The following is a 25033-nucleotide window of genomic DNA, read 5'->3' on the forward strand; positions in this document are numbered from 1 at the left end:
GTATGAGGCGACAGCGAATAGGAAAACTCCCCTTTAACAGGGAGGAAAACCTTCAGCAGTACCAGGCTCAGTGTGAATGGTTATGTGCCTCGACCAACTGGGGGTTAGAGAAGACGGAGCAGAGACGCAAAAACAGTGTAGCACATATTTATCCAGGAATCCTTTATTCCTGGATATTTTTTGAGGACTCTGGGCCAAAGATTACAACTTCTGTCTTGTCAGAATTTAAAAACCGGAAATTTAAAGTGATCTAGATTTTGATGTCATCAAGACATGCCAGTAGTCAAAGTATTTGATTGGATTCATCAGGATTTATCAATAAATATAGCTGAGTGTCATCAGCATAACAATGGAAATTAATCCCATGCTGTCTGATAATTTTGCCACTCGGAAGCATATATATAGTAAAGACATTTGGTCCAAGGACTGAACCCTGTGGTACCCCACAAGTGACCCTAGAGTTTGAAGAAGATGTAGTATTAACATGAACAAACTGTAATCTGTCAGACAGATAAGATTCAAACCAGCCTAATGTTTTCCCTTAATGCCTACAGTATTTTCAAGTCTTTCTAGGAGAATATTGTGATCAACTGTATCAAATGCAGCACTGAGATCTAACAGGACAAGTACAGACACAAATCCATAATCTGAGACCATGAGAATCGTTAGCAGTGTGCGATTTGCAAAAAAAAAAAAACAGAGGGGGGGGATAATTTCAAGTGTTTTATAAATTACCATAACAACAAGGTTATGTGGCAGGAGGGTGGCGAAATCGGCTGCTGCTTCTTGTCTTGTGACGCTGCTTGCAAATCTTCATCATCCACCAAAGTTCGTCCTGTAACATTACCATGGCTGTTTGTCCCATCCTCTACTCTTGACCTTTTCTGTTGTTTTTTCGGGCCGAAATATGACAAAATACTTTGTTGACGTTAATGCTGCCACACGTTCTCATTCATTACTTGGTTAGCTAGCAGCTGCTCTTTCAGGTAAATAGCTAGATCCAGTAGGTTAGACCAGCGCCATAGAGATTGAAAAGAGTTGCGACACTCTTTGATGTCACCGCCAGGGCAGTCACGTGGTTCATGTAGACCGCTATAGTTCCAAAACATACGCTGGCTGTCATGTTCTTCTATGGGACAGACAGCAGCGATTGCGTTATTTAACGGTAAATACATATATAAACATACACCCTACTACTTTTTCAGCTGTTATTGCATGATTACATATTTGTTAATGTCAGTTTTCCATTTTGAAAGGTAGGGTGATAACAAAAAGCTGTATATTACTTAGATACGTTTAAAGCTTATGTTCATGTTGGTATGGACAGGAGAACAGGCTAGAACGGCTCTAACTTAAGTTTTCTTTTCCATATCATTCATGTGATGACAGATGTTTCATGATTTTCATTTTATGGCGACTGGGCTGTATTATTGATTACTGTGATTTTGCTTATAAATTCCGATTCAGCCATTAGCTTACCTTCGTGGTAGCGTTAGGTCTGCCGTGGTCCATTCAGCATTCGCCTAGCAGCTAGCTCACTTCTGATAAGTGGTCACCCCCAGACCACAACGTGAAACATGATCATGTTAAGACTAAGAATATCATTTTAATATTAAGCCATTCACATATTATCAAAAGCATTATGCTTATATGTTTGGGTCTATAGGTAAGTGCAGAGCTATTAAGATTTTTCTCTACGTCTCTGGGTTAATGCACAGAGTAAGAGTAAGGTTAGCTGCAGAGAGAGTGATGGAGAACAGTGACAGGCAACACTCCTATTGGACTCCGTTGTTGCTTTTTGCTTTTTTGAGAAAGAACAGTCCATTCAGCATTTACACCCACTTTTTCTGATGAGGCACAAGTTGGCCACACAACAATGATAATTTTAATACTAAGCCATGCACAAAGAATCAAATATATTAAAGAATAACAACTCATTAAGCTTGGATGAATGAATAAAATATTGTTTAATAAAAAATACTGAGTGAGACAACAAGATGTGTGTGTGTGTAAATGTGTGTATATAACTGGAAAAACAAGAACAAAGTGAAGGAACAGGGAGGAATATTATAAATACATTTAAAAAAAAAAATCCTCCACATACATCAGGCTTCAGAGTGCATCAGGGCTGAAAGGAAGGACAACATTAATAATAAAGGTACCTGGCATAAGATAAAAATGAACAATGTGGAACAAAAAAAATGGGAACAACCATGACTAATATCAACAAACATACGTACAGTATGTGTTAACAAGAACAACAAATGTGTAAACAGGCGTTAAGAACAGGTATCGTAACCATTTTTTTTGGGGGGGGGGCTCCACTGAAACCTGTGATGGCCACAACAACGATACTGCTGGTCCAGCAAGATCTGTTGAGACAGGGGCACAAATATGTTCATTAAGCCAGTTCATTCAGGACTGCCTAGAAAAATACTTTCTCTTGCATACATCAGACTCAAAGCTTATTATGGCTTATGATAATTTTTTGTGTGGAATAATTTGTATTCCTACATGCAATACAACTAAACAGCCCTTTCAAGGGTGTGATTAAACAAACCTTATTTCTACTAGCATCAGATACACAGTACTCAGCTGACTGGCTAACACCGCCAGGTTCAGCAGATACAACCTAAAAAAAAAAACGTCCTAGTCAACCTTAATGATCCTAGTAATCTAACATCAATAACTTACTTAATAAAAGATGTCAGAGATTCACTAATGAACTGTGTAATTTCTGGTGTAGCGATACCTTCTTCACAGCTGGCAAAATCGAGATAAAAGTAGCAGGCAATGACTGAAAATCGGTTGTCTACCAAGTTAAGAATATATTTATAAATTGCACTGTGCACGTACAAATAAATATAAGCATATGCACCATAAAGGGCCTATTAATATAATATACAGAGTTGACAATTCAAAAGAGGTAGCTATTTAATCAACTTAGGCCTGGATATAACGTTACCTTCACAGAAGGCAAGTCAAGCTAACAAACTAGCAGGCAATCGGTCGTCTACCAAGATAAAAAAAAAAAATAAAAATAAATTATTTATATATATATATATATATATATATATATATATATATATATATATATATATATATATATATATATATAATTACACTGTGTACATACAACAAATGATCAGTATATGCACCATAAAGGGCCTATTTATATAATATACAGAGTTGATAATTCAAAAGAGGTAGCTATTTAATCAACTTACGCCTGGATATAACGTTAGTGCTAACAAAACTAGCAGGCAATCGGTGGTCTACCAAGATAAAATATATATATATAATTACGCTGTGTACATACAAATAAAGATCAGTATATGCATCATAAAGGACCTCTGATAAAATATAGACAGTTGACAGTTCAAAATAGGTAGCTATTTAATCAATTTACCCCTGGATATAACGTTACCTTCACAGAAGGCAAGTCAAGCTAACAAACTAGCAGGCAATCGGTCGTCTACCAAGATATAAAATATATATATAATTACGCTGTGTACATACAACAAAAGATCAGAATATGCATCATACATGGCCTATGATACAATATAGACAGTTGACAATTCAAAACAGGTAGCTATTTAATCAACTTACCTCAGAAGTTACTCGAGAGTCAGCAATGGAAGTGAATGATGTCCGACGCCATAGAATGGCTTTTTGGAACTATGCGAGGCTGCATACCCCGGAAGTGGGCGGCAAACAGCCTACAACGGAGTCCAATGGGAGTGTCGCGACTCTTTTTAGCTCTATGGCTCTGGGTTAGACTATTGTTTTTAAACTTGTGCCATCTACTGTCTGGACTCGGGAGTGGGTATTAGTTTACTTTAACCACTTCGATCAGAAAACGTATTAATACTCTTTAAAAACAGACAACAAAAAATTAAATTAACAAATGTGAAGGACACAAGACATGTATTTATATTAGGGCTGTCAAACGATTAAAAATTTTAATTTTAATTGATTAATCACATAATGTCGATAGTTAACTCGAGATTAATTGCAAATTAATTGCATGTTTTATCCTTTTATTTCTGAAAGTGTAATAGCCTGTTTGGGCATTTCAATATGCAATTTTGCAATAAATGACACTAATAAAATACATGCTTGTACAAAAAAATATTTTTATTTTGTTATTTTTCAAGCACTTTTGAGAATTGGAATTAAGACTTCCTAGTGCCAAATGTTAAAGTCTGGACTATGATGGCTAAATGACACCCTGATGTTTACACAATGTGTAAATAAATTTGTAAATAAATACCATGCCGATATATTTTTTTGCCTCTTAAACAAAGATAGACATGGTATTAGGCATATACACATAAATTAATAAAATAATTTACATTTCAATAGTCATAGGTTTTATTGTTAGTTTTCTTTCTCTCTCTCTCTCTCTCTCTCTCTCTCTCTCTCTCTCTCTCTCTCTCTCTCTCTCTCTCTCTCTCTCTCTCTCTCTCTCTCTCTCTCTCTCTCTCTCTCTCTCTCTCTCTCTCTCTCTCTCTCTCTCTCTCTCTCTCTCACTCACACACACACACACACACACACATCTAATTCTGAGCTTTCACACCAACAACAATATTTTTGCTTGCTGTTTATATCCATATTCATACAGTTTAAGCCTGGAAAAAGGTTTTAAATGTCCAGGTCATTCCAGTCTCACTCTTTGCTTGCAACTGGGCAGGAGCTTAGTACCCTGAATGAGACTGTTTAGCAACTGTTTAGTAACTCCAGGTCCTTCGTTTGGCAATGTAATTCAGCCTTAGTTTGTCAAATACAGAGAAAACAAATTAATAAGCATTAAAGTATGGTTTATGGTTTGGGTTTCTGCAATGTTATCAGCATGTTAAAAACTCATCTTCAGAACCAATGTCTGCTCAAAATGGTGATCTGCACCAAGTAATCTACTTTCAGCAGTTATCACCAGTTATTGCACCGTAAACTGCAGAAAATACGTGCAGAGTTGCTCTGTCTGCCTTTACTACCATCGGCTCCTATGGTGGAGGGATATTTCAGCTGGATACAAAGTGTCTAGTGCAGGCAGGTCTCTTAATAACTGCTGTTTCGTCACATATTTTAGAGCCCAAATAAGAGATTTCACTTTCAGAAACGTGCCCAAAAAAATGCAACCCGTGACTTATGAAATTTACAAGCGCCTTTAGAAAAAAAACAAGCCCAAAGTCGCATGAAATAAACAGTCTGTGCAACAGTGAGCGCGGGTCTGTTTTGCTACAGTCTCTAGCGCTCTTGAAACTACGGAAACTGCCGAGGATAAAAGAAACACAGTGCGGAGAGCACGGCGGGGAAAAACATTAGGGAACGTGTGTGTGTTTTGACGCGCAATTAACGGCGACAAAAAAAATGTCGGCGTTGTGGTCTAATGCGTTAATAACACATTAAAACTGACAGCCCTAATTTATATACATTTTTAAAAAACCATAATATTACTTATTCAGACCGGGTGGGGGGGATGGGGGTTCACGTTTTGTCCCCCCCAGGGATAAAACGTGAATGACCAGAGGGGTGGACGTCACAAACAGAGGGGGGGTAAATCCCCCCCCCCCCCCCCCCCGCCAAATCGCACCCAGGTCGTTAGTGACCTTCACCAGAGCCATTTCATTGCTATGATGAGCTCTGAGGCCTGACTGAAACTCTTCAAGTAGGTCACATGTACACATACTTGATTAGCAACTACTTTTCAAGAATTTTAGATAGGAAAAGAAGATTAGATATAGGTCTATAATTTATTAAGCCATCTTGATGAAGAGATGGTTTCTTAAGGAAAGGTTTAATTGCAGCTACTTTAAAGCCTGTGGTACAGATCCATTTACTAAGGATAGATTAATCATATCTAAAATTGGGGGCATTAATCAAAGGGAACACCTTAAAAAAACTTGTTGGGGTTGGGTCTAACATACAAGTTTAAGGTTAGATAGCTCAGTAAGCTCTTCTGCTGATCACTGATGAAGTTCTCAAGATTCCTCCGACACTGCCTCACTTGCTGAGGGCTAGGTTATCATGTTTGGGAGGATGCCAATGATTTTATTTTTAATGGAATCGATTTTATTTATGAAGAATCCCATGAAGTCATTACTGCTTAGAGCTGAGGGAATAGGAGGATCAACAGAGCTATGACTCTGGGTACGTTTGGCAACTGTACTAAAGAGAAACCTAGGATTATTTTATTGTTTTATTGTATTAATGATGAAAAATAAGCTGCTCTAACTCTGCAAAGGGTCTTTTTATACAATAGTAGACTGTTTTTCCAGATTAGGTAGGATTCCTCTTGATGTTTTCTCTCCAATTTCCTAATGATGTGCTTGAAAAAAAAACATAGCTCTAAATTAAACCAGGGAGCCAGCTTCATGTGAACAATCACGTGCTTTTTCAAAGGGGTTACGTTGTCTAATGCAACACGCAACGAGGAAGTGACACTGACAAAAAAGGAGTCAATTTGTGTAGGGGAAGAAACAACATAGCTGCCATCTGCGGGGCATTTCTGTGATATTGAGGAAATTAAAAGAGGGAAATACTCTTTAAAGTTAGATACGGCGTTATCTGATATAGATCTACTATAATGAAACCTTCTTTTGGGAGTGGAGAACTCAGTTAATTTGATCTCAGAGGTTATTAAAAAATGGTCAGATAGGACAGGGTTGTGAGGAAATACTGTTAATTCTTCACAATCAATGCCATATGTGCGTCGACTTATGCACATTTTGAGCAAAACCACTTGAATCTAGGATAGTTTTAAAGGCTACACTAAGGTTATCACATTCAGTGTCAACATGAATGTTAAAATCCCTGACTATAATGACCTTGTCAGTGTTTAACACTAAATCAGATAAGAAGTCTGAGAACTTATCTAAAACCTTAGAGTAAGGGCCTGGTGGATGATACAAAACAGCAAACAGAAGAGGTTGTATTGCTATGCAGTTTGGATGAGGGAAACTAAGGATTAAATGTTCAAAAGAATTGTAGTTATTAAATGTTGTAGGACTAATTAATAAGTCAGACTGAAAGATGGATGCCACTCCTCCTCCTATTCCCGTAGTTCTGGGAATGTGGATTATCAGAAATCAATTCATTAGCTAACAGTCTTTGGAGGGAGAGGCCTTATATTTAATAACCACATGTAATTGTTTTATCTTTTGGTTCAAGTTTAATTATATTGATTTTTAAGAGCTTTTTGTTGATTTGCTCCTTTTAGATCAGTTTTAAATCTGTTCAGTTTTGGCCGTGGGAAAGACACTGTCTCAATGGGGTAATGAGTGGGTAACAGTACAGAAGCTGCAGAGAGGTGAGTTAAACTACGGCTCAGCTTCTTGGTCTGGACCCTGGGTTGTCAGCATTTTGAAAAACTAATGAATCTGGCCAGATTCCCAGAAAGAAGAGCTGCACCATCCAAAGTGGAATGGATGCCGTCTCTCTGGATCAGACCAGGTTTTCCCAGATTTGTCAGTTATCAATGTAGCCCATGTTGTTATCAGGACACCAGCTAGACAACCAGTGGTTGAATGATGACATGTGGCTAAACATGTCATCACTGGTTAGATCAGGCAGGGGACCAGAGAAAATTACAGAGCCCAACATTGTTTTAACAAATTTACACACCAAAGCAACACTAATTTTGGTGACCTCCATTTGGTGTAACCGGGTGTCATTACCACCATTATGAATAACAATCTGACTGTATTTATGATTAGCCTGCAGTTTCAGGTAGGATTTGATGTCGCTGTTCTGGCCCCTGCAAGGTATTTGACTATGGTCCCTGGTGTCTCTAATGCCACGTTTCTGACTATGGAGCTTCCAATTACCAGAGATTAGCAGTACCCGAGCAGCTGGGTAACAATACGCAGGAAGCATAGCTCTAGAGTCCAGCCACCAACCCATCTGCATTTCTAACAGATTTTACCCACTCAGTGACACACCCACTGAGAAGTCCACTCTGTGGCTGCATGCTAGCTAAGGGGTGGCTATCTGTTTGTTTTTCAACAGCACAGAGCCGGGTCTCCAATTCGGACACCCTCGCCTCCAAAGCTACTAAAACATCAGATTTGCTGTAATTGATGTTTTTGTAGCTTTGGAGCAGGAAGACTTAGACAAAGACGGAGAAGCTAACAGAAGGCTAGGGCAGGAAGCCATTGTAAGGCTAAAGCTAAGCTAGGCTAGTGATCTCTTACTAGGCCGAGAAAAGCAAACCATGTGAAACATGAGGAGTTACCAAATGTGAAGTGCAGCAACAGAGAATGTGTTTTAAATGTGGTTATGTGTTAGAAACAGAGAAATGTCACAGCAAAGAGATTTAAAATAATTTCCCTCTGGGATTATTAAAGTATTTCTGATTCTAAGATAAAATCGAGAGAGTCTGGAACACCAAACCACAATCCACACCATAGCAACAGAAAACAGGAAGTGATGCAAAACGCCTTTCCGGTATCTCAGGATTCCCCGCTCTGGAAGGACAGGAAGCATTAAGACAATGCTGAACTGTTGATACCAAATGCAATAGAACCACTAGCAATACTGATTAAAAATTAGACACAAGATAACTGTTAAACCCTAGGAGTATGTCACACTGACAGTTTTAGACACAAAAACAGGATTTTGACAAATTTGTACCGATTTGTTGAAATAATGACCATGATATGTAGACAGCACTACTAGACAACCATGTTATGAGTTTATTAGCAAAAAATGTTGATCTGGGGGTGAGTTACCCTTTAATAACATCCACCCATACCATTACCACACCTCCACCTTGCTGGCATCTGACTCGAAATGGAACTCTGTGGCCTGTTGCTGATTCAGGCACGGGCCCATCCACCTAGTCCGTCAACAGTCACTCTCATTTCATCAATCCATGAAACATTTGAAAAATCTGTCTTCAGATATTTCTTGGCCCAGTCTAGACTATTCAGCTTATGTGTCCTGTTTGTGAACCATTTCAACACTCAGGATTTTCTGAAACCTGTAGGGAGAAAAAAATGACATGTTATTATCTAGGACCGCTACATCTTCAAATCCCAACCTTGGCAATTTATTGCATGTCTTCGCCTACTATCTTTGCCCCTTTTCCTATCTGTTGAACTGTTGAAAACAACGGCACAATACGTTTTTGATGAGCGAAGTGTGTCCTCCTTACAGGCCAGCCAGCAGGTGGCCGCTTCCCAGCGCTCCAGCTCAAGTGCCATGTACATGAACCTGGCCCACATGCAGGCAGCAGCAGCAGTGGGGGCCAGTGGTGTGGCAGGTGGTCTCGCTGGAGCTTCAGCTGTCAGCCCATCAACCATGTCTGGCTCAGCTAGTGGAACAGTTAGCTCCATGGCTGACCAGGCCAGCAGCCAGGCAGCAGCCAAGCTGGCTCTAAGGAAGCAGCTGGAAAAAACCTTGCTGGAGATTCCTCCACCCAAACCCCCTGCCCCACTGCTCCATTTCCTGCCCTCGGCTGCTAACAGCGAGTTCATCTACATGGTAGGCTTGGAGGAAGTTGTGCAGAGTGTCCTGGACAGTCAGGGTAAGGACATGGAAAAACATCTTTCTCTTTACATCTTTTTTTTTTAGTTTGTATTTAAATCTTTGGAGATCAACCTACTTGTCAAGCATACTACCAAAGTATGAGTTATACATATTTGCTTCTTTTCAACATGGCACCAATGTGTGAAATGTTTATAAATAAGATTTACAGTGAATCTACATGTTCTGTGGGGAAAATGAGATGGAAGTTTGTGAAGTTTTCTACAAAAGAAGAAAGTAAAATTTTGTATTTACATTGTTTAATGTCTGTTGGACATCTTGAGCAGCCTGTCACTTTGGTTGTGCTGAATCAATGTGTTTTGTGCAGGTAAATTCAGAGGATCTTTGGCCCGTATGGAGCCCTTCTACTGTTCCCAGTGCAGAACAGACTTCACACCCCACTGGAAGCAAGAGAAGAGTGGCAGAATCCTCTGCGAGCAGTGTATGACATCCAATCAGAAGAAGGCTCTGAAGGCAGAGCATACCAACAGACTGAAAAATGCTTTTGTAAAGGCTCTTCAGCAGGAGCAGGTCAGTATAGACATGGGCATAGACAGGTTACTGGTATGGGATACAATGGTTACAAAAGCTCTGCTTTAGATCATGAAAACTAGGGCTGCAACTAACGATTATTTTAATAATGGATTAATCGATCGACTATTTTTACGATTAATCGATGAATCGGCACTTTACAAAGTCAAAATCAATCATATTATACAGATTGGTAAAAAAAATTCCTATATAAGTTGATTGCTTCAAAGTCTCAACAAGCAGCATTCACTCCTGGAGAAGCGTAGAGCTACAGGGAGAGTCATCTGCATTGTCCATGGCTTTGCAGCAATCCCTGATACTGAGCAAGCATGAAGCAACAGTGGAAAGATGCAATATGTTGAGCAGTTCACCTTAGTCAGTTTTCTATTAGCTATGCAAAACAGCCGAATGACTTTTGGGGAAGTTGTGAGGGAAACTGAAGTACCACTCCAGTCCATTGGACAGCAAGAAGACAGCGGTCAAACAGACAAAGGCAGAGAAGTTGTATCCATATGCTGCCACTCAAGCTGCCACTCATCTGGACTCTTGAGAAACAAGATGGCGAGCGCACAACTAATGGAGTTACATCTTCATATAACCCCTTTTACACCGGCTTAACCCTATTCCTCACCGTCATGTTCCACTCAATGCTACTCTTGTTGGCGTAAATAAATAAAAATAAAGCACAGCTTAATTCTGCCTGAGCAGCATGTTGACTACAGTGGTGTGGGGTGTATGACAGAAGAAGAGGGGAGGCAAGACTGTAAAGGTTGCTGAATGAAGGCAAACTTTATTCTGCAAACTAGAGGCTTATGAGTATAACTTTTCCTCAGCCATGGCGATACGCGCTGAGCAGATCTAACCCGCTTCTCAAAACAGTTTATAATAACCTTAAAACGCAGAACACATCCACCCAAGATATTCATATTTGATATCTGTTATGTGCAGATATTTCCCACTAATTAGTAAACACTTAAGAGTGACTTTTCAGCCATAACGAATAGATCCAGTTTACGGGAAATCACTGTGTGGCCAGCAACACGCAGCTGCAACAGGGGTTTCCCTCTGCAGCCTCCCTGGAGAGACCAGGCTGTCTCTGCCACTCCCAACAAGTCCAAGCAGAAGTTTTTTGGCCAATTTTGTTTTCATCAAAGAAATCATGTTGAGGTCCAGAAAGGTCATGGTAAGGTTTGTCCAGAAAGGTCCGTACCGCACTCACTAGGTATAGTTATGCTATAAATTGCCTATACATACTCTGGAATGGTGTGGACATGGTGTGGTTGGTAACCCAATTGCAGGAGGTCAGTTTCTTGACATGCAAGTCTATCCATATCAAATGTGTCCCCAGTTCTTTTTTGATGTTCTCTGTAACAGAAAGACATATTAACAACTAACATAGTAACTCATTTTGTATACTATTTTTATACTGATGAACATTTAAGATACCACTGACCCCACCATGACTCGCACACGTAAACAAAGAAACCCAACTACACCCAGTCCCCACTTCTGCACAAATTTGTTTAAATTCACACAAATTTACTCATTAAAGGTATAAACATTAACCTATAGTTGTACAGCTTACCTGGTTATTATAACAAGGAAAATGACACATTGTTGTGTTCTTGAATTGTAGATGAATATTCTTTAGTTTCCTCCCATTAAGGAGATGTTTAGCACATAATTCATGTCGCTGTCATTCCAGTAGTTAGCTCTTTGCCAATTTCGTACATTTCCTGCTGTTGCTCTCCATGGTTGTTGATGTTCTTGTCCTGCTTTTTCTTTAACATGCACAGATGTTAAACAGTTGAAGAAATCAGAAACCACAGTTTACAAGCACGAGGAAATCTGAGTACTGGGGAGCTGTTCACCAATGTCACTTATCGCATTTTGCTGTGTACATGATCACTTGAGAAATCAGATTACCTTAAAAATTGGAGTACAATAGAATTTCCCTGTGCATGTAAGCGGGCTGCATGCTTCATATTCCCAATAAACATTTGTACCTCTAAGTTCACTTTTGAGGTGTGAAGACAGTATTAAAATCTTTATCTTGGCCATGGTGTGCTAGTCAAGTCGTTTATTGTTATTCTGCTTAAAAATAACAGCGGATCGAGACAATTTTGACAAGGCTTCACCTCTAAGCAGACGCTTTGCATTGTTAGTACTGAACTTTAAATATGTCTGTCTGTCAGGAGATTGAACAGAGGCTGCAGCAACAGGCAGCCCTCTCTCCCAGCTCTGCTTCTACTGGCTCCAACATCTCCAAGACTGACACAATGATTCGACAGCATGCCCTGCGCCAGGTACATTTGATCACTCTTCATCATGTCTGTAACAGGTTTAAGAATGCATGCAGGAATATTTTCCATTACACAAATAAAATAACATATTACTGCCTGAAACATTAAATCAGTAGACTTGCAGCATTTGCGTCATGATGACTAATGTTCATTAGTCTGGGATATTTGGAGACTGCTTAGCTTTCTGTTTGGTATTGCTATGACATACAAGGAAATCTGTGTAAAAACAGAGAAGGTACTGGGCCATACAATATTAAAACATTAAGTCAAAAATATTTTCTTCAGGTGCAACTTTGCAAGTAGGATTTTGCCTTTTTCCCTTAACCCCCGGAAAACAACCTATTTTTCATTTCTTATGTAGTTATAAACCATGTTTCCCAAGCTTTTGTGCTTAAACTTCTCTGATTAAAAAAAAATCAATATTGTCTTCTTTAATCCTCCATATTATTCTGCTGTACATGTACCAAGCATTATAAAATGGATAAGTAACAATTTCCAAGTTTTCTTTTCATACAAAAAATACAACTGTTAAAATTGTCACCAGATTCTTGTCATCATACAATATACATGGTTTAGGATGGTAGTTTTTGGCTTTTGCCACCTTATAAAGTATCAGTGAGGCTAATAAGTTGATGGTAGTCAGCCTGTTAGAAGTTAACTTTACTAATGAACATGCTAACTCTGGTAGCTTGTGTGCCTAAAAGTAGTACCACTTTGAAAATGGTCATGGGTAGAAGGATTATACTCCTCCAGTACACTAGCCATGACCGTCTTTGATTTTCGCTACAGAAAATGTACCTGGCAGATCATTCTATCAAATGACTCTCTCACTTTTTTTAATGAGAAGAACAGCCAAGAGGAATTCTTCTCCTTTTGATGTGATACAGACAGACCCGGCTGCAGGAAGAAATTAAAGGGGGGACATTCCATTTTTTCAGGGGGGCACACTTTTTCATCAAACAAATCTAAAGAAAAATAACAAAAACAATAGTGTAGTGCTGTGTCCATTGAAATAACTCAAAAGTCAATTGTAAATAAGTGTGGCATTATATTTGTGCCTTTGACTTGAATGCGCAGGAACCAATCCGAGCACGCAGTGAGACAGGTTTTCAGTGTTGAAACATCACATGCGAGCGCTCAACTCTGATGAACTCTTCTCAACCCACTGTCCTCGCGCTCGGTTCCATCTCTCCTCGCACGCGTCTTTGCTTGGCTCGCTCGTTTCTCCGCTCATGACTTCAAAAACTGTCCACCTCACCAGCCAATCACAGACAGTTTTTTTCATCCAATCAGAGTATTGCTTTCAAATACTGCATTTGGATGGATTAAATCAAAATGCTGCAGTTTTTGGCTGAAATTACTAAACGTAATGGTGGGATTAAAGAAAAAAAATAAAAAGAAACAGTTGAATATTTTAGCCTAAAATATTTAGCCTAAAATATTTAGTCTAAAATATTTAGAGCTACTAAGTGAGGTGTGAAAAATGGTGTTGTCTCTTTTCTTTCCAGCTTCTGGGAGGTGATGCAAAAGTTTCTTGTGATCATAATCATCATCATTGTCATCAATATTCAAATGGCAATTTAACACGGGGTAAAACAAAGTGCCAAACATAAAAAAAAATCAGATAAGAGATAATATCTAATAAAATTACTAGGCTAAACACTCAACAATGTAAAATAATAATAATAAAAAAAACTTGATATCAAACATAATAGAACCAGCCGGCAAAAGAGAAATACAAGAACTAAGAAAAGTTGAGTAAAAATAGGTTTTAAGACAGGTTTTAAAACTGGACAGTGGAGGGGCCTGTCAGGTATAAAAAGGAAAGTTTTTCTATAACTTAGGGGCCCCAATAGAGAACGCCCTGTTCCCTCTAAGCTTCTGCTCAAAACTGTGAATGACCGAGAGCAGTTTGTCAGCAGACGTGAATGAGCAAGCAGGGGTGTAAAGGTGAAGGAGAAGCTCGTTTAAGTAAGGTGGGCAAAGCTGTCATGTTTAGTCATTTTTGCCTAAAACTGCAGCATTTTTATTTAACTCATCTGATTGCAATATTTGCAAGCAATGATGGAAAAAAAAACTGTGATTGGCTTGTGGAGTGTACAGTTTTTGAAGTCGTGAGTGGAGGAACAGAGCTCCGAGAGCCGCACAGCTGGTGTTAAGCGTGGAAAGAGCAGGTTGCGCGAGCAGACACGGAACCAAGCCGGCGCAGAGATGGTACCGAGCGCGTGGGCTTGGTACCCCCAGGTAGTTTGATGTTGTTTTTAGTTGCTGGTTTGATTGGCTGAATTGTATGATTGTCAAATTGAGAAAGGAACAATAGAAAGCGGCCCACGCTGAGTAAAAAAAAAAAAGAAACGCTTCCAGTCCAGGGCGGCCACGGCCCCCCCAATGCCCGCCCTTGCCGCCGGGTCTGGATACAGAGCTGACTGACAATGCACAGCAACAGGTAGGAGAAGATGAACAGCCAAAAGTCATATTTGGGGGGTTCCTTTTTGGCAGATGCTGTGCTCAGGATTAAGCCTCCTACTTTCAGGTCAGAGGATAATCACTCTTCTGGGAACTTTACTTCAATAATTAGATTTCCGGATTCATAATCTAAGAGAATAGTGGGGTGTGGTCAGTTTTAAAGTTTCTTTTGTTTTGCCATTTGATTGCCCCTTCTTAAAGATGAGGAATTTATCATTGCAGAATATGTTTGATCTAGTATTGCAGACAGGAATTGTTGATTGTTCATGTGCTCTGGGCACATGTTTAATGTTTTTTTTTTTTGCCTATTTTCCAGATTGCTTGTAGTTAGTGTTTCCCTTTGTGCATTTTGAATATTTTTGAGGTTTGGGTAGTGAACATGAATATTTTGATATATTGATGGAGCGCTGGCTTATAAAAAGGCTGTGCTTTGGTTCTCTCTCTCTCTCTCTCTCTCTCTCTCTCTCTCTCTCATGCATTAAAGTCAGTAGCAGCATGCCTCAGCCCACCTGGTGTTTTAGCTTTTTGTCTCGGTTTTGGCCTGGTGGGATCGGCTGTCTTGTTTTAAGTTCTCTGTCAATTATGGTTTACACCCCCCTTTTGATCTTTCATTAATTAGGTGTTGGTAGTGGCTTTGACGGTCCTATATAGGGTTGGCCTGCTGCCACACCTGTTTCTGTTTGGCCAGCTTACCAGCTCCACCTTTCTGTTTATACTTTGGGTTTTGTTGGGCACGGGGAAGAAAAAGGTACTTTGCAAACAAAAACATCTGAACTAATAAAAATTCAAAGAATACAGAAGAAACAAAGTAATAAAATGTTTCAACCTTGAACCTTGTCCTCTCTAAATATGTTGTGACCTTTTTGGGCCGTAACACTTTAGTTTCAACAATCGGAAGATAAAACCACATTAAATTTCTTATGTAGTTAAAGCTGAAGTTTCACTAAACCTCCAGTTTTTGTTTATTAAAACTTTATAACTGAGTAAAATTTGTTTTTATATATTTTAAATATGATGTAACATTTAAGTGGAAGTTAGCCATGTTTTTGTTTTTTCTATTCCAGGCTCAGCAGCCCCAGGCTTCTCTGCAGCGAGGGCTGTCCAACTCTGCAAGAGGTGTCCTTTCCAACTTCGCTCAGGCCTCCCAGCTGTCTGTGGCCAGCAGCCTTATGGGAATGAGCAGTGCTAAGCACTGTGGCAGTGGTGGAGGTGGTAGTAGCAGTAACAGACTGCAGCACGATAGCCGCCGTCAAATCTACAACATCCCAGGTAAGGACATTCTAAAAGCCAAGGGTCAGCTGTCAAAAATCATAGCCATATTGAAATTTTCTTTTTGTTTTTTTTAATGGTGATAAGTTGTAATAATTTACGACCATCAGAATTGCTATTACTTTTTTCAGTAAAAAAAAAAAAAGAGCCAACAGTGGTGCAGGAGCTAGGGAGTCCGTCCTTTAGCCGGAGTTCGACCTGTTGCCCGTTTGACTGCCCGCTCTGACAGTCGCTGCATTCTTCACCCACTTTGCATGTTGGTGGTGATCAGAGGGCCCAGTGATGCCGATGCATGGCAGCCTCGCTTCTGTCAGTTTGCCCTAGGGCAGCTGTGGCTACAAATGTAGCTTACCACCGTCAGCGTGTGAATCTCTGCGTGAATGAGTCCTCTGGACTTGAAGTGCTATACAAGTACAGACCTTTTAGCATATTGATGGATTGACAATATTTTTTTATTTTTTTTTATTTATCCTTTATTTAACCAGGTTATACCCATTGAGATTCTCTTTTGCAAGGGAGACCTGGCCAAGATAGGCATCAAAATTACATCACATCATTACATACGTACAAAGACACACACAAGAAAAGCCAAATATGCACTTACAATAAAAATCTCATTTAAAACATTGACATGTGAGGGAGTCCAACTCAAAGCATCTCATTTTCAGCTTAAAAATACTCAAAGGAACCAATTTACTTCAAAAATTGTGGAGCATTGCAACATCTAAATTTAGTTTGTTTATATCCATTTTTAAACTTACCAGGTTACTGACTGTGCGTGGTTTTTCTGTGTAGGAACTGATTCCTGTGTGGGTGTGTGTACCAATCTTTTTTGTTTTTTATGTGTCTGATTTTTCCTTGCAGGGTTAAATATTGCCTACCTGAATCCTGCGGCAGTTGGAGCCCATAAGACTTCCAGCTTAGCAGACCGGCAGAGAGAATACCTGTTGGACATGATCCCACCTCGGTCCATATCTCAGTCCATCACTGGACAAAAATGAGCCTCTCTAATCTCTTGTGTGTGTCAGACGGCAGCCTTGTTTGATAACTTTACCATTGTGAGGCGTTCCCAGATCAGCTGATATTTCCACCTCACTGTTCCATCGCATGCAGTGCCTGTTTGTGTGCCTACCTTAGACCAACCCATGAGAACCTACACAGCTGAACAAAAACACAAGCTCTCAGTGCATCTCAATTGTTCATATTATAGCAGAAATCCCCTTCCTCTGTAATTCCCTTTATAATCACTGGTGGTAGCACCTATACTTGCCACTGCCATTTAAACTGAAGTTAGTGTTATTCATTATGCTATTTGTTTTTGACATTTTTGTGTCATGTTTCTGTTTCCCCACCACCTACCCTTTACTTTAAGAAAAGACCCTTAGGCATTGTCAAGTTGGTGGGATCAGTTGGAATTTTTTTTTTCTCACTTCCAATGCTATTATGACTATTGATAAGAACAGAAGATCAACAGGGTTCACTCTGGTTGCTATGCAACATACAATTTAATTACTCCAAAGTTTGTAAGCATAATTAATTTGCTAAGTTGTGTTTAAAGAAAGTGAAAAATTCCGTTAGGAACAAAAACAGGTCATATTAGGCTGTCTTTGCTCTTGAAAGACTATGCTGTTCAAAGAATTGAAAACGTTAGAGTGAAGTGCTCAAAATGGATCATCTCAGTGACTTGCTTCAAGGGCATCGTCAAAGAGTCATCACAACAATCCACATCCAAAGCTGAGTTTAGTTCAGGACAACAACCTGAAATCTTGAGTGGGTCCTAACCCAAGTCAAAACCCACCAAGTGAAACTGACTGCAAAAAGGTGAAATCAAGTACAAAAAGGAACTGAAGTTTGGAAATCTTCTCTACCATTCTTGAGCAATGGGTTTCCTTTCCTTTATTTAGGATGTCAGTCTCTGCTGTTACAGATCTGTTGCTGACAAGTGTGCTTAAGACATGCTGTTACCAGGACCATCAGATGAAGCAGGTGAGCTGATTAACCAGAAGACAGATGTTCCTGGTGTTCAGGTGTACAACACAGTACAGTTCATGTTTTTTTTCCTTCGTCCCCACCAGCCAGCAGCCTCTCTATGCAGCCATTCTTCATGCTGTTGCCTCATCAATATTCACATAATGTACAAAATATAGAACTCCAGTCTAGATACAGATCACTGATTCTGTACCTAAAATCCCCAAAACTGAGTTCTGGTTCCAGTCTGTGTTTTGGCTTTTATGTTATTCTGCCACGATTTCTTTCATTCTTGTTTTTTCCTCTTTTTGTGCGCCGTCTCCAAATTATTTGGTGGCCTACCTGAGAGGTCTTGGCCACTGGAGACGATAATAATGTAAAACATTAACTGTTGAAAAATCTAATGATTATGTATAGATACTTAGCTTCAGAGAATAAAGGATGTGGATGTTTTATGGGAGAGACATGGATCAATCATTGTGTGCACCCTGTGTTCACAAGTTGCCTCACTCCAGAGGAGCACATTTCATATTTCCAAATGGAAATTTAGTTTTGTCTTTTGGTAAAGAGGAAATGAATGTTGGAACTGAAAGTAACCAAGGTCTGGATACTGACTGACCGAGTCTGTCGAGGCGTCCTCATCATTACACAATACATTGATATTGATATGGACTGATTTCATATGCATTTTTCATTGCTTATTAGTTTTAATGTTTAGACCCCTGATCACATACCATTCTCAGTCCAAGTTCTTATCGATGTTTGAAACACAAACTGTTGTCAGTTTGGCTTTTTATTGCTGTTTGTTTCATTTGCAATACCATGCTAACACATCCTATTTTCAGACTCTGTTCTCTGGTTGGACCTTCCTCTAAGAAGACCTTACTTTACCTACACCTCAGAAATTACAGCCAGAGTTTTTCACTGTACACTTTCCTTTGCTTTGATAGACAATCTTTATTCTTGTCGCAAGTTTTGACCTTTTTGGTTTTCACATATTTGGTAGTGCAGAAGTCTCCAGCATGAATGTGCTGGTCTTTGTGTTTTCTGTCATAGATTGTCTTGTAAGGAAACCTTAATTGTCAAGGCATTTGCATGGTTTCAGTTGATGCAAGTTCCTGATGGAGGACTTGCACCTCCAGTCTGTAAGGGAAGATTAATGTGCCGATAAGTTGGTTTGTTTGTTTTTAAGAGGAAATTAAGTCAAAGCGATTTCTCATGTTCAATTTACTTTATTTTATTTATTTTTTTGTTCCAGAGTGATGACTTGTATAAATTCCGATAAAGGTTAATATCTTTGCACAGTATTTTCTTTAAAGTGTCCATATTGTTTTGTTAATTCTGGTTGTGGTTATATTTGCACACTTGTTTGTTTGCAGGGTCTTTAGCCCCACTTTTTGAACAGGACACTCTAATGGTGTCCACGTAGTTGACATGTGATCTATACCCACATTTGGCTGGCTGCAGCAGAACTTTAAGAAGTCCTCACGGATGATAAAATGTTTGTTGCGCAGGTCTTTGCATTGAAGTGGACTCTGAAACCATGAATTGCTTGTTGGACTGTCCAAGCCACCTGACTGAAACTTTCTTAACCATTGTGCTTAGTCAGTTTGCAGTAACTCAGGTATTTCAAGCATTGTTCACTCAGTATCCAGTATTATTCATGGAACAGGGTCATCCCTTGACACTGGGGCTTTGAGTAGTCATTTTGAGTGGAATGTCCGTAAAGTTCACAGAAAGTACTCTTGAGCTGACAAACACATTTCCTGAGCAGAATATTAACATTCCACAATCTTCAGTAGTTTCGGAATTCTGTCTAACCTTAAAGAAAACAAAAACACCTGAAATGTGTTTAAAGGCATACACACAGTGACTCATAATAAAACTCTTATCTCAGCAATCTAGATACGCCCACATGTACCTGTGCCACATGAGAGCCAGCTGTCTCACTTTCTGGACAAAACCAGTGTTTCTAACTAGATGTTTCTGTTTCTATACAGTTAAACCTTTCTATATTCATTTCCATAATATGCTTGCCTAGTTTGGAATTGTATATCAGGTATCATTATATATTTTTTTTTCATTTTAAGTTTCTATATCTTCTTTTGTTCACTTTATGTACACATATGCCTTCACTTGGTCTGAAATGTTTTTAATATCAGTTTGCATGAATCTTTGTAGGGTCGCTTCACAGAAATCCTCTCGGGGTGTTCTGCTCTGAAGCAGGATTCAGTAGTTTCAATACAATGTACCTGTACATTCAGTTAAAATTCAGGAACGATTAAATGATCCCAATTAAGTACTGTTACAACACATATTTGCAAAAAATGTAGTGTACAGGCAGACAAATTGGTCAATTTATATCCAATTATAGTGAACCCAAGTTGATCCAAATTCAGTTAAAATCAATACAGTTCCTTCCAATATAACCTAATGACATAGTGCAGTTTAAATTCAGTCCTCATACAATTCCAGATTATTTTATACAAATTAATTTGATCATAAAATCTCTGTTGATAAAACGTAATCTTAGGAAGCCCAGTTAATTGCATAGTCACAGGCTTTGCAACAATCCTTTTGCAAATCTTGCTGCGCTACCATGTGGCCACAGTAAAAATAACAAGTCTCATTTTAATCTTAAACTCTGGAACCTGACTCAGTATGAGAGGCCGCCTACTCCAATTGGGTAGGACTTTAGACATCAAGACACAGACACCAAAAACACAGAAGTACTTGTCCAGGTGTACCTTTCGAAATTCGTAGCAATAGCTCCTAAAATGGCTGTTTTAAGGATACATTGGTTTAAAGAGTCACTGTTCCAGGTGTCTCTTATATAGAGAGATAGAAACTGAAGGATTTGAAAGGCAATTGAATTCCAAAGTGCTGTGTATGTCCTTCAGTGACTGGAGTGGAGCCTAAATCTGAGCAACAATCTTTATCAAAATTAAGGTATTAAACTTGTCTCAAAAGTAAATTAGGTATCTGCCTCATTGAGGTAAAACTAGATGCTATCTCGATACAAGAGAAGTCTGGCAGATTAACCCTTTTTCTGTGAGGCAGGTGCTCTTTGGAAAGACATGAAACAATCAGCTTCATTATTCAGAGCTGTACATGTAAGAATAATTTTAAACTGTTTTTCATTTAACAATGAGCCGGTGAAGAGAAACTAAAATTGGAGAAATGTTATATCCTTTACTTTCCTCTTGCTGCAATGTTTTGGATGGGCTGAAGACTTTTAATAGATTTTTTTTTTTTTTTTTGCTTTGTTTGGGCTTCCTTATAAATGAGAATTGCAGTAATCCAGTCTAGGTCTAGTTTTTCTGGACCGTTTTGGATATTTCAAATTTTGCTCAGTATAAATAATATTTTTAAATGTATTCTGTACTATCTAATAATTTTGCCAAATTGCAGCAGATTTGCAGTAAAGAACTGATCCTAGCATGACACCCTGTGGTCATGCTAGGATCAGTTGCCCTTGTTGGGCAAGTAAAATGTATTGCTAATGTGAACAAACTGTATTCTGTCAAATAAGTATGATCTAGACCACCCATGTGCAGTTCCCTTTTGGATACTACAGCATCTTTAAGATCTAAAAATAAAACTGTAACCAAATTAAAGTGCTTTTCTTAATTAGGTCTAATTAGAATTGTATTTAAAGGGACACATTTTTCTTTTTTATGGAGTTTGGTTGGAAAGTCAGTATCTGAACTGCACTAAACTACTCTTAGTATCTTCACTTTAATTGTATGAGTCAGTTTTAGATCTTCCAATTAGTCCAAGTGTGGTCCTGACAAAAGTGAGTCCCTGACCTGTTAAGACAAGTACAGTCATAAAAATGTTAGCACTGATCATGCAAACCTTTATAAACCTTTGGTGTTACAAAGTTAAGGCCATATGAATCTATATTTGTACAGAAGAATGTAGTGAGTTGTAGTGTGTACAACCTTCCCATGTAAAAATACTTACTATAACAGAGAACATGTTCAGAGCAGCTGTTTAAAAAGCATTGTTATGAAAACAATAAAACATCAATTTAAAGAGACAATTTTATGTATTGCCTTAGGCTTCTTACACATATGAGGTAGTGGGCACATTGAATTGCTGTGAATCCACTTTTTTTGTTTTGCTGGATGGGAGAGAAGGACTTTATTGTACCAAGCTGTGTAAACCATTTTTAGCTTTGATGAAGCTCTTGTGACAACATGGAATAAACATAAACAAAAGAAGCAGCATGCTTTGTCTCAGTATCTTGAGCTTTGGACACAAGATTAAAGTCATAGTGGGACCTAAACAACCGCAGCAATTTGGAAGGACATATATACAAATGGGACTAAAGGTGTTTTTAAAAAGCAATAGAAATGCTGTGTTTTTATACTACAGAAACAATAGCGAGTACAATCTGCTTTCCCTCTATCAGTTTACTCTGGAATCAGTCTGCTCCATTTGACTGTGAATGATGTTACTTTTGTTAACAACTGATGCCCTCATTAATATATTTGTATCTCCTGCTCAGTGCTCTTCTCTTTTGCATTTTGGTCTACATCAGTGCTGCATCAAGTTTGACTCATGCTACTTTCTATATGAAAGCATCTTCACTCTCCCATCAGATAGTTACACTGTCAGGATATGCTTGATGTGGTTTCAGTATGATTTAAATTGGAATTATTTTCCACTGGTAAGAAATTCACCATCAGTGACCTGTTATTAGACCAACAGTTAAAGCAAATCAGAACTTTCTCATTAATGCTTTAAAAGCTGTAGACTCTATTGCAACTTACTTAAGCCAACCACTCTGTAAACAAGTGAATAAAGGATCACTTCTGCCCCACTCTTTTTATTCCATTTTGTTAATTACTGTTATTTTATACAAAACTGAGTAATTTACCAAAACATCTTTCAAATACCAGGCTCTACCATCTCCCATAGAAATTCTAAATTGAACATCCAGTTTTATGCCTATCTAAAATATAGTAGGTTGTGTTTTTTGATTATTTAAAGTGGACACCCATTTCAGCTCTTTGTGACACAGCAGCAGCTGTGTTGTAGTAATTTAGTCCTGCCATTGTCTGCACAGTGAAATAGAGAAATTTTATTACTTTACCAGGTTTCACTCCAAGTTCTCAGCGACATAAGTTTAATTAAACATTCTCCATTTTCCAGTTGAAGGAACAGTTTAAACTATGTAGCAATGAACGTGGTTTTACAAATCTTTGCTATCTGCGGCATACTTTAGGTACATGATACAATGTGACACAGTTTATATTTTAAGTTCTGCTGCCAAGTGTTAAGTTGAATTTTACCTTTCTGCAGATGCGTTCATATATTTTATATTTGGATTTTTTTTTCCAACTACAAGGTTTATAGATTTCTGAAATCATTTTTATTCTGATGTCTTGACTAGGTTCCATTTTTCTGTTTATTGCAATTTTAAAAAAACAAATGTATTGACTATTGAACTAAATGACACGATATTTGCTAGGTTTGAAGTAATAACTTATTGTACAGAAGCATATTTCCTCCCTTGTACTGAAAAAGAAATTAAATGGGTGTACATTGTGTAGAAAAGCAAACAAAAAGCCATGAATATTGTGAAGCTTGTCATTTTGTTTTGTGATCACTGTGTATTATTGTGTAACAAATGTGCAAAATGTTAGGGATTCCCCTCTACCCCACCCATGTGCTTTCGCTAAATGCATTTGCTTAATTTTTGGATTTTAGACTAAACTTTGCCGTAAAGTGTTTACTGAGTCAGGTGAACAAGATTTACAGTCTAAGACTGAGCTTTTGAAGCATTAGAACTTGATGTGTAAATTAAGAGTGGAATGGAAGTTATTTTTGAATTCAGTTGCAATTCTTGTTTGACCATTACGTAAAAGAGCGCTTATTATTATACCTGTTACAGACGCTTATAATGCCATGAGGTCTCTGCATTAGTAAACCTCCAGCCTGCTCAAACATGTGTTCATGCTAAATAATTGTGACCTGAGAGGAGCTCATCTGCAATCAGGGGTTACTTTTTCTGCCAATACCAGCATACGCCAGTAGTGATCCTGCACTCTTTGGCTTTTTTTTTTCTTTTCTTTTTTTGTGTGTATTGCTTATGCTGGAAAAATTGCATAATCTGGTTCATCAAATGACAATTTAATTTGCATTGTAGTGATAATCTTGAAACAGATGTTGAAATCAACCAGAGACTAACTGAAGACATTTTTGTTTTGCTTACATCAATCCTTACCTTTTGCACATACTTGATATTTAACTATCTTCAAAGGTAAAAGAAAATAATGCTGTTTGAATACTGCCAGTTGATTGACAATTATGCATTGATTGAAAAGAATAAGCTAATTTTGGAGGAAATAACTTTGTAATATTTATCTCTTGCAAGCTATGTTTAATAAAGGTTGAAACAATTTGCTTCAAAAGTGTGATGTTGTTACCTGTGTAGTCATCTGCAAACAAGACGTGCAATTTATGTTTGCTCGCAACCATGCTAATTTCTTTTATCTTTTTGTTTTGGTTAATCTAGTGACCCTATAAAATGGATTTAATAGGCAGCCCTGTCTTGTGGAGCTTTCCATTCCAAAAATGCCTGCAATTTCACCATTATCAGTCTTGCTGTTGGTCTGTTGTATAAAGCCTTCAATATTGTAACCATTCACTCATTAAACCCAAATTTGAATGTTGACAGTGGCAAAAAACAGTTGTACACTAGACTAGTAATGAACAGGAGGCTAATTTAAAGTTAAAGGAGCTTTAAGTAATACTGACAACACATCTTAAATCAGTACAACAGCTTGCCAATCACAATAATATAACATGCTGTTATTAAGACTTCCTGTTTGCGGTAAGGCATATTGTGTCACTTCCTGTTATCACGGTGTGAATTGCAGTATGTTGCTCCAGACTCTCTTGCTTTTATCGTTAATCTCTTTGCTGTAACATTTGTTTCTAACACATAACACATTCTAACA

The 25033-nt window shown here is 38.4% G+C and overlaps 1 protein-coding gene and 1 long non-coding RNA gene across 3 annotated transcripts in view; one reads left to right on the forward strand and one right to left on the reverse strand.

Annotated features, from left to right (window-relative positions):
• Positions 1 to 24484, forward strand: part of gatad2b (GATA zinc finger domain containing 2B) — a 99341-nt gene extending 74857 nt beyond the window's left edge. For both annotated transcript variants that reach the window (XM_036145617.1, XM_036145618.1), the window contains exons 7-11: positions 9157 to 9526; positions 9854 to 10056; positions 12252 to 12362; positions 15890 to 16094; positions 16959 to 24484. In XM_036145617.1, the coding sequence (XP_036001510.1) occupies positions 9157 to 9526; positions 9854 to 10056; positions 12252 to 12362; positions 15890 to 16094; positions 16959 to 17095 (1026 nt within the window). In that variant the 3' untranslated portion in view covers positions 17096 to 24484. The remainder of the gene's footprint in view (positions 1 to 9156; positions 9527 to 9853; positions 10057 to 12251; positions 12363 to 15889; positions 16095 to 16958) is intronic.
• On the reverse strand, positions 2310 to 3815 carry LOC118565348. The gene is made up of 2 exons (XR_004932325.1): positions 3610 to 3815; positions 2310 to 2372 (listed from the first exon to the last, which is right to left on the reverse strand). It is a non-coding gene; the product is annotated as an uncharacterized LOC118565348 (long non-coding RNA).
• Positions 24485 to 25033: the final 549 nt, after the last annotated feature.

The sequence above is a fragment of the Fundulus heteroclitus genome, chromosome 13 (genome assembly GCF_011125445.2).
Source record: "Fundulus heteroclitus isolate FHET01 chromosome 13, MU-UCD_Fhet_4.1, whole genome shotgun sequence".
Taxonomy (NCBI): domain Eukaryota; kingdom Metazoa; phylum Chordata; class Actinopteri; order Cyprinodontiformes; family Fundulidae; genus Fundulus; species Fundulus heteroclitus.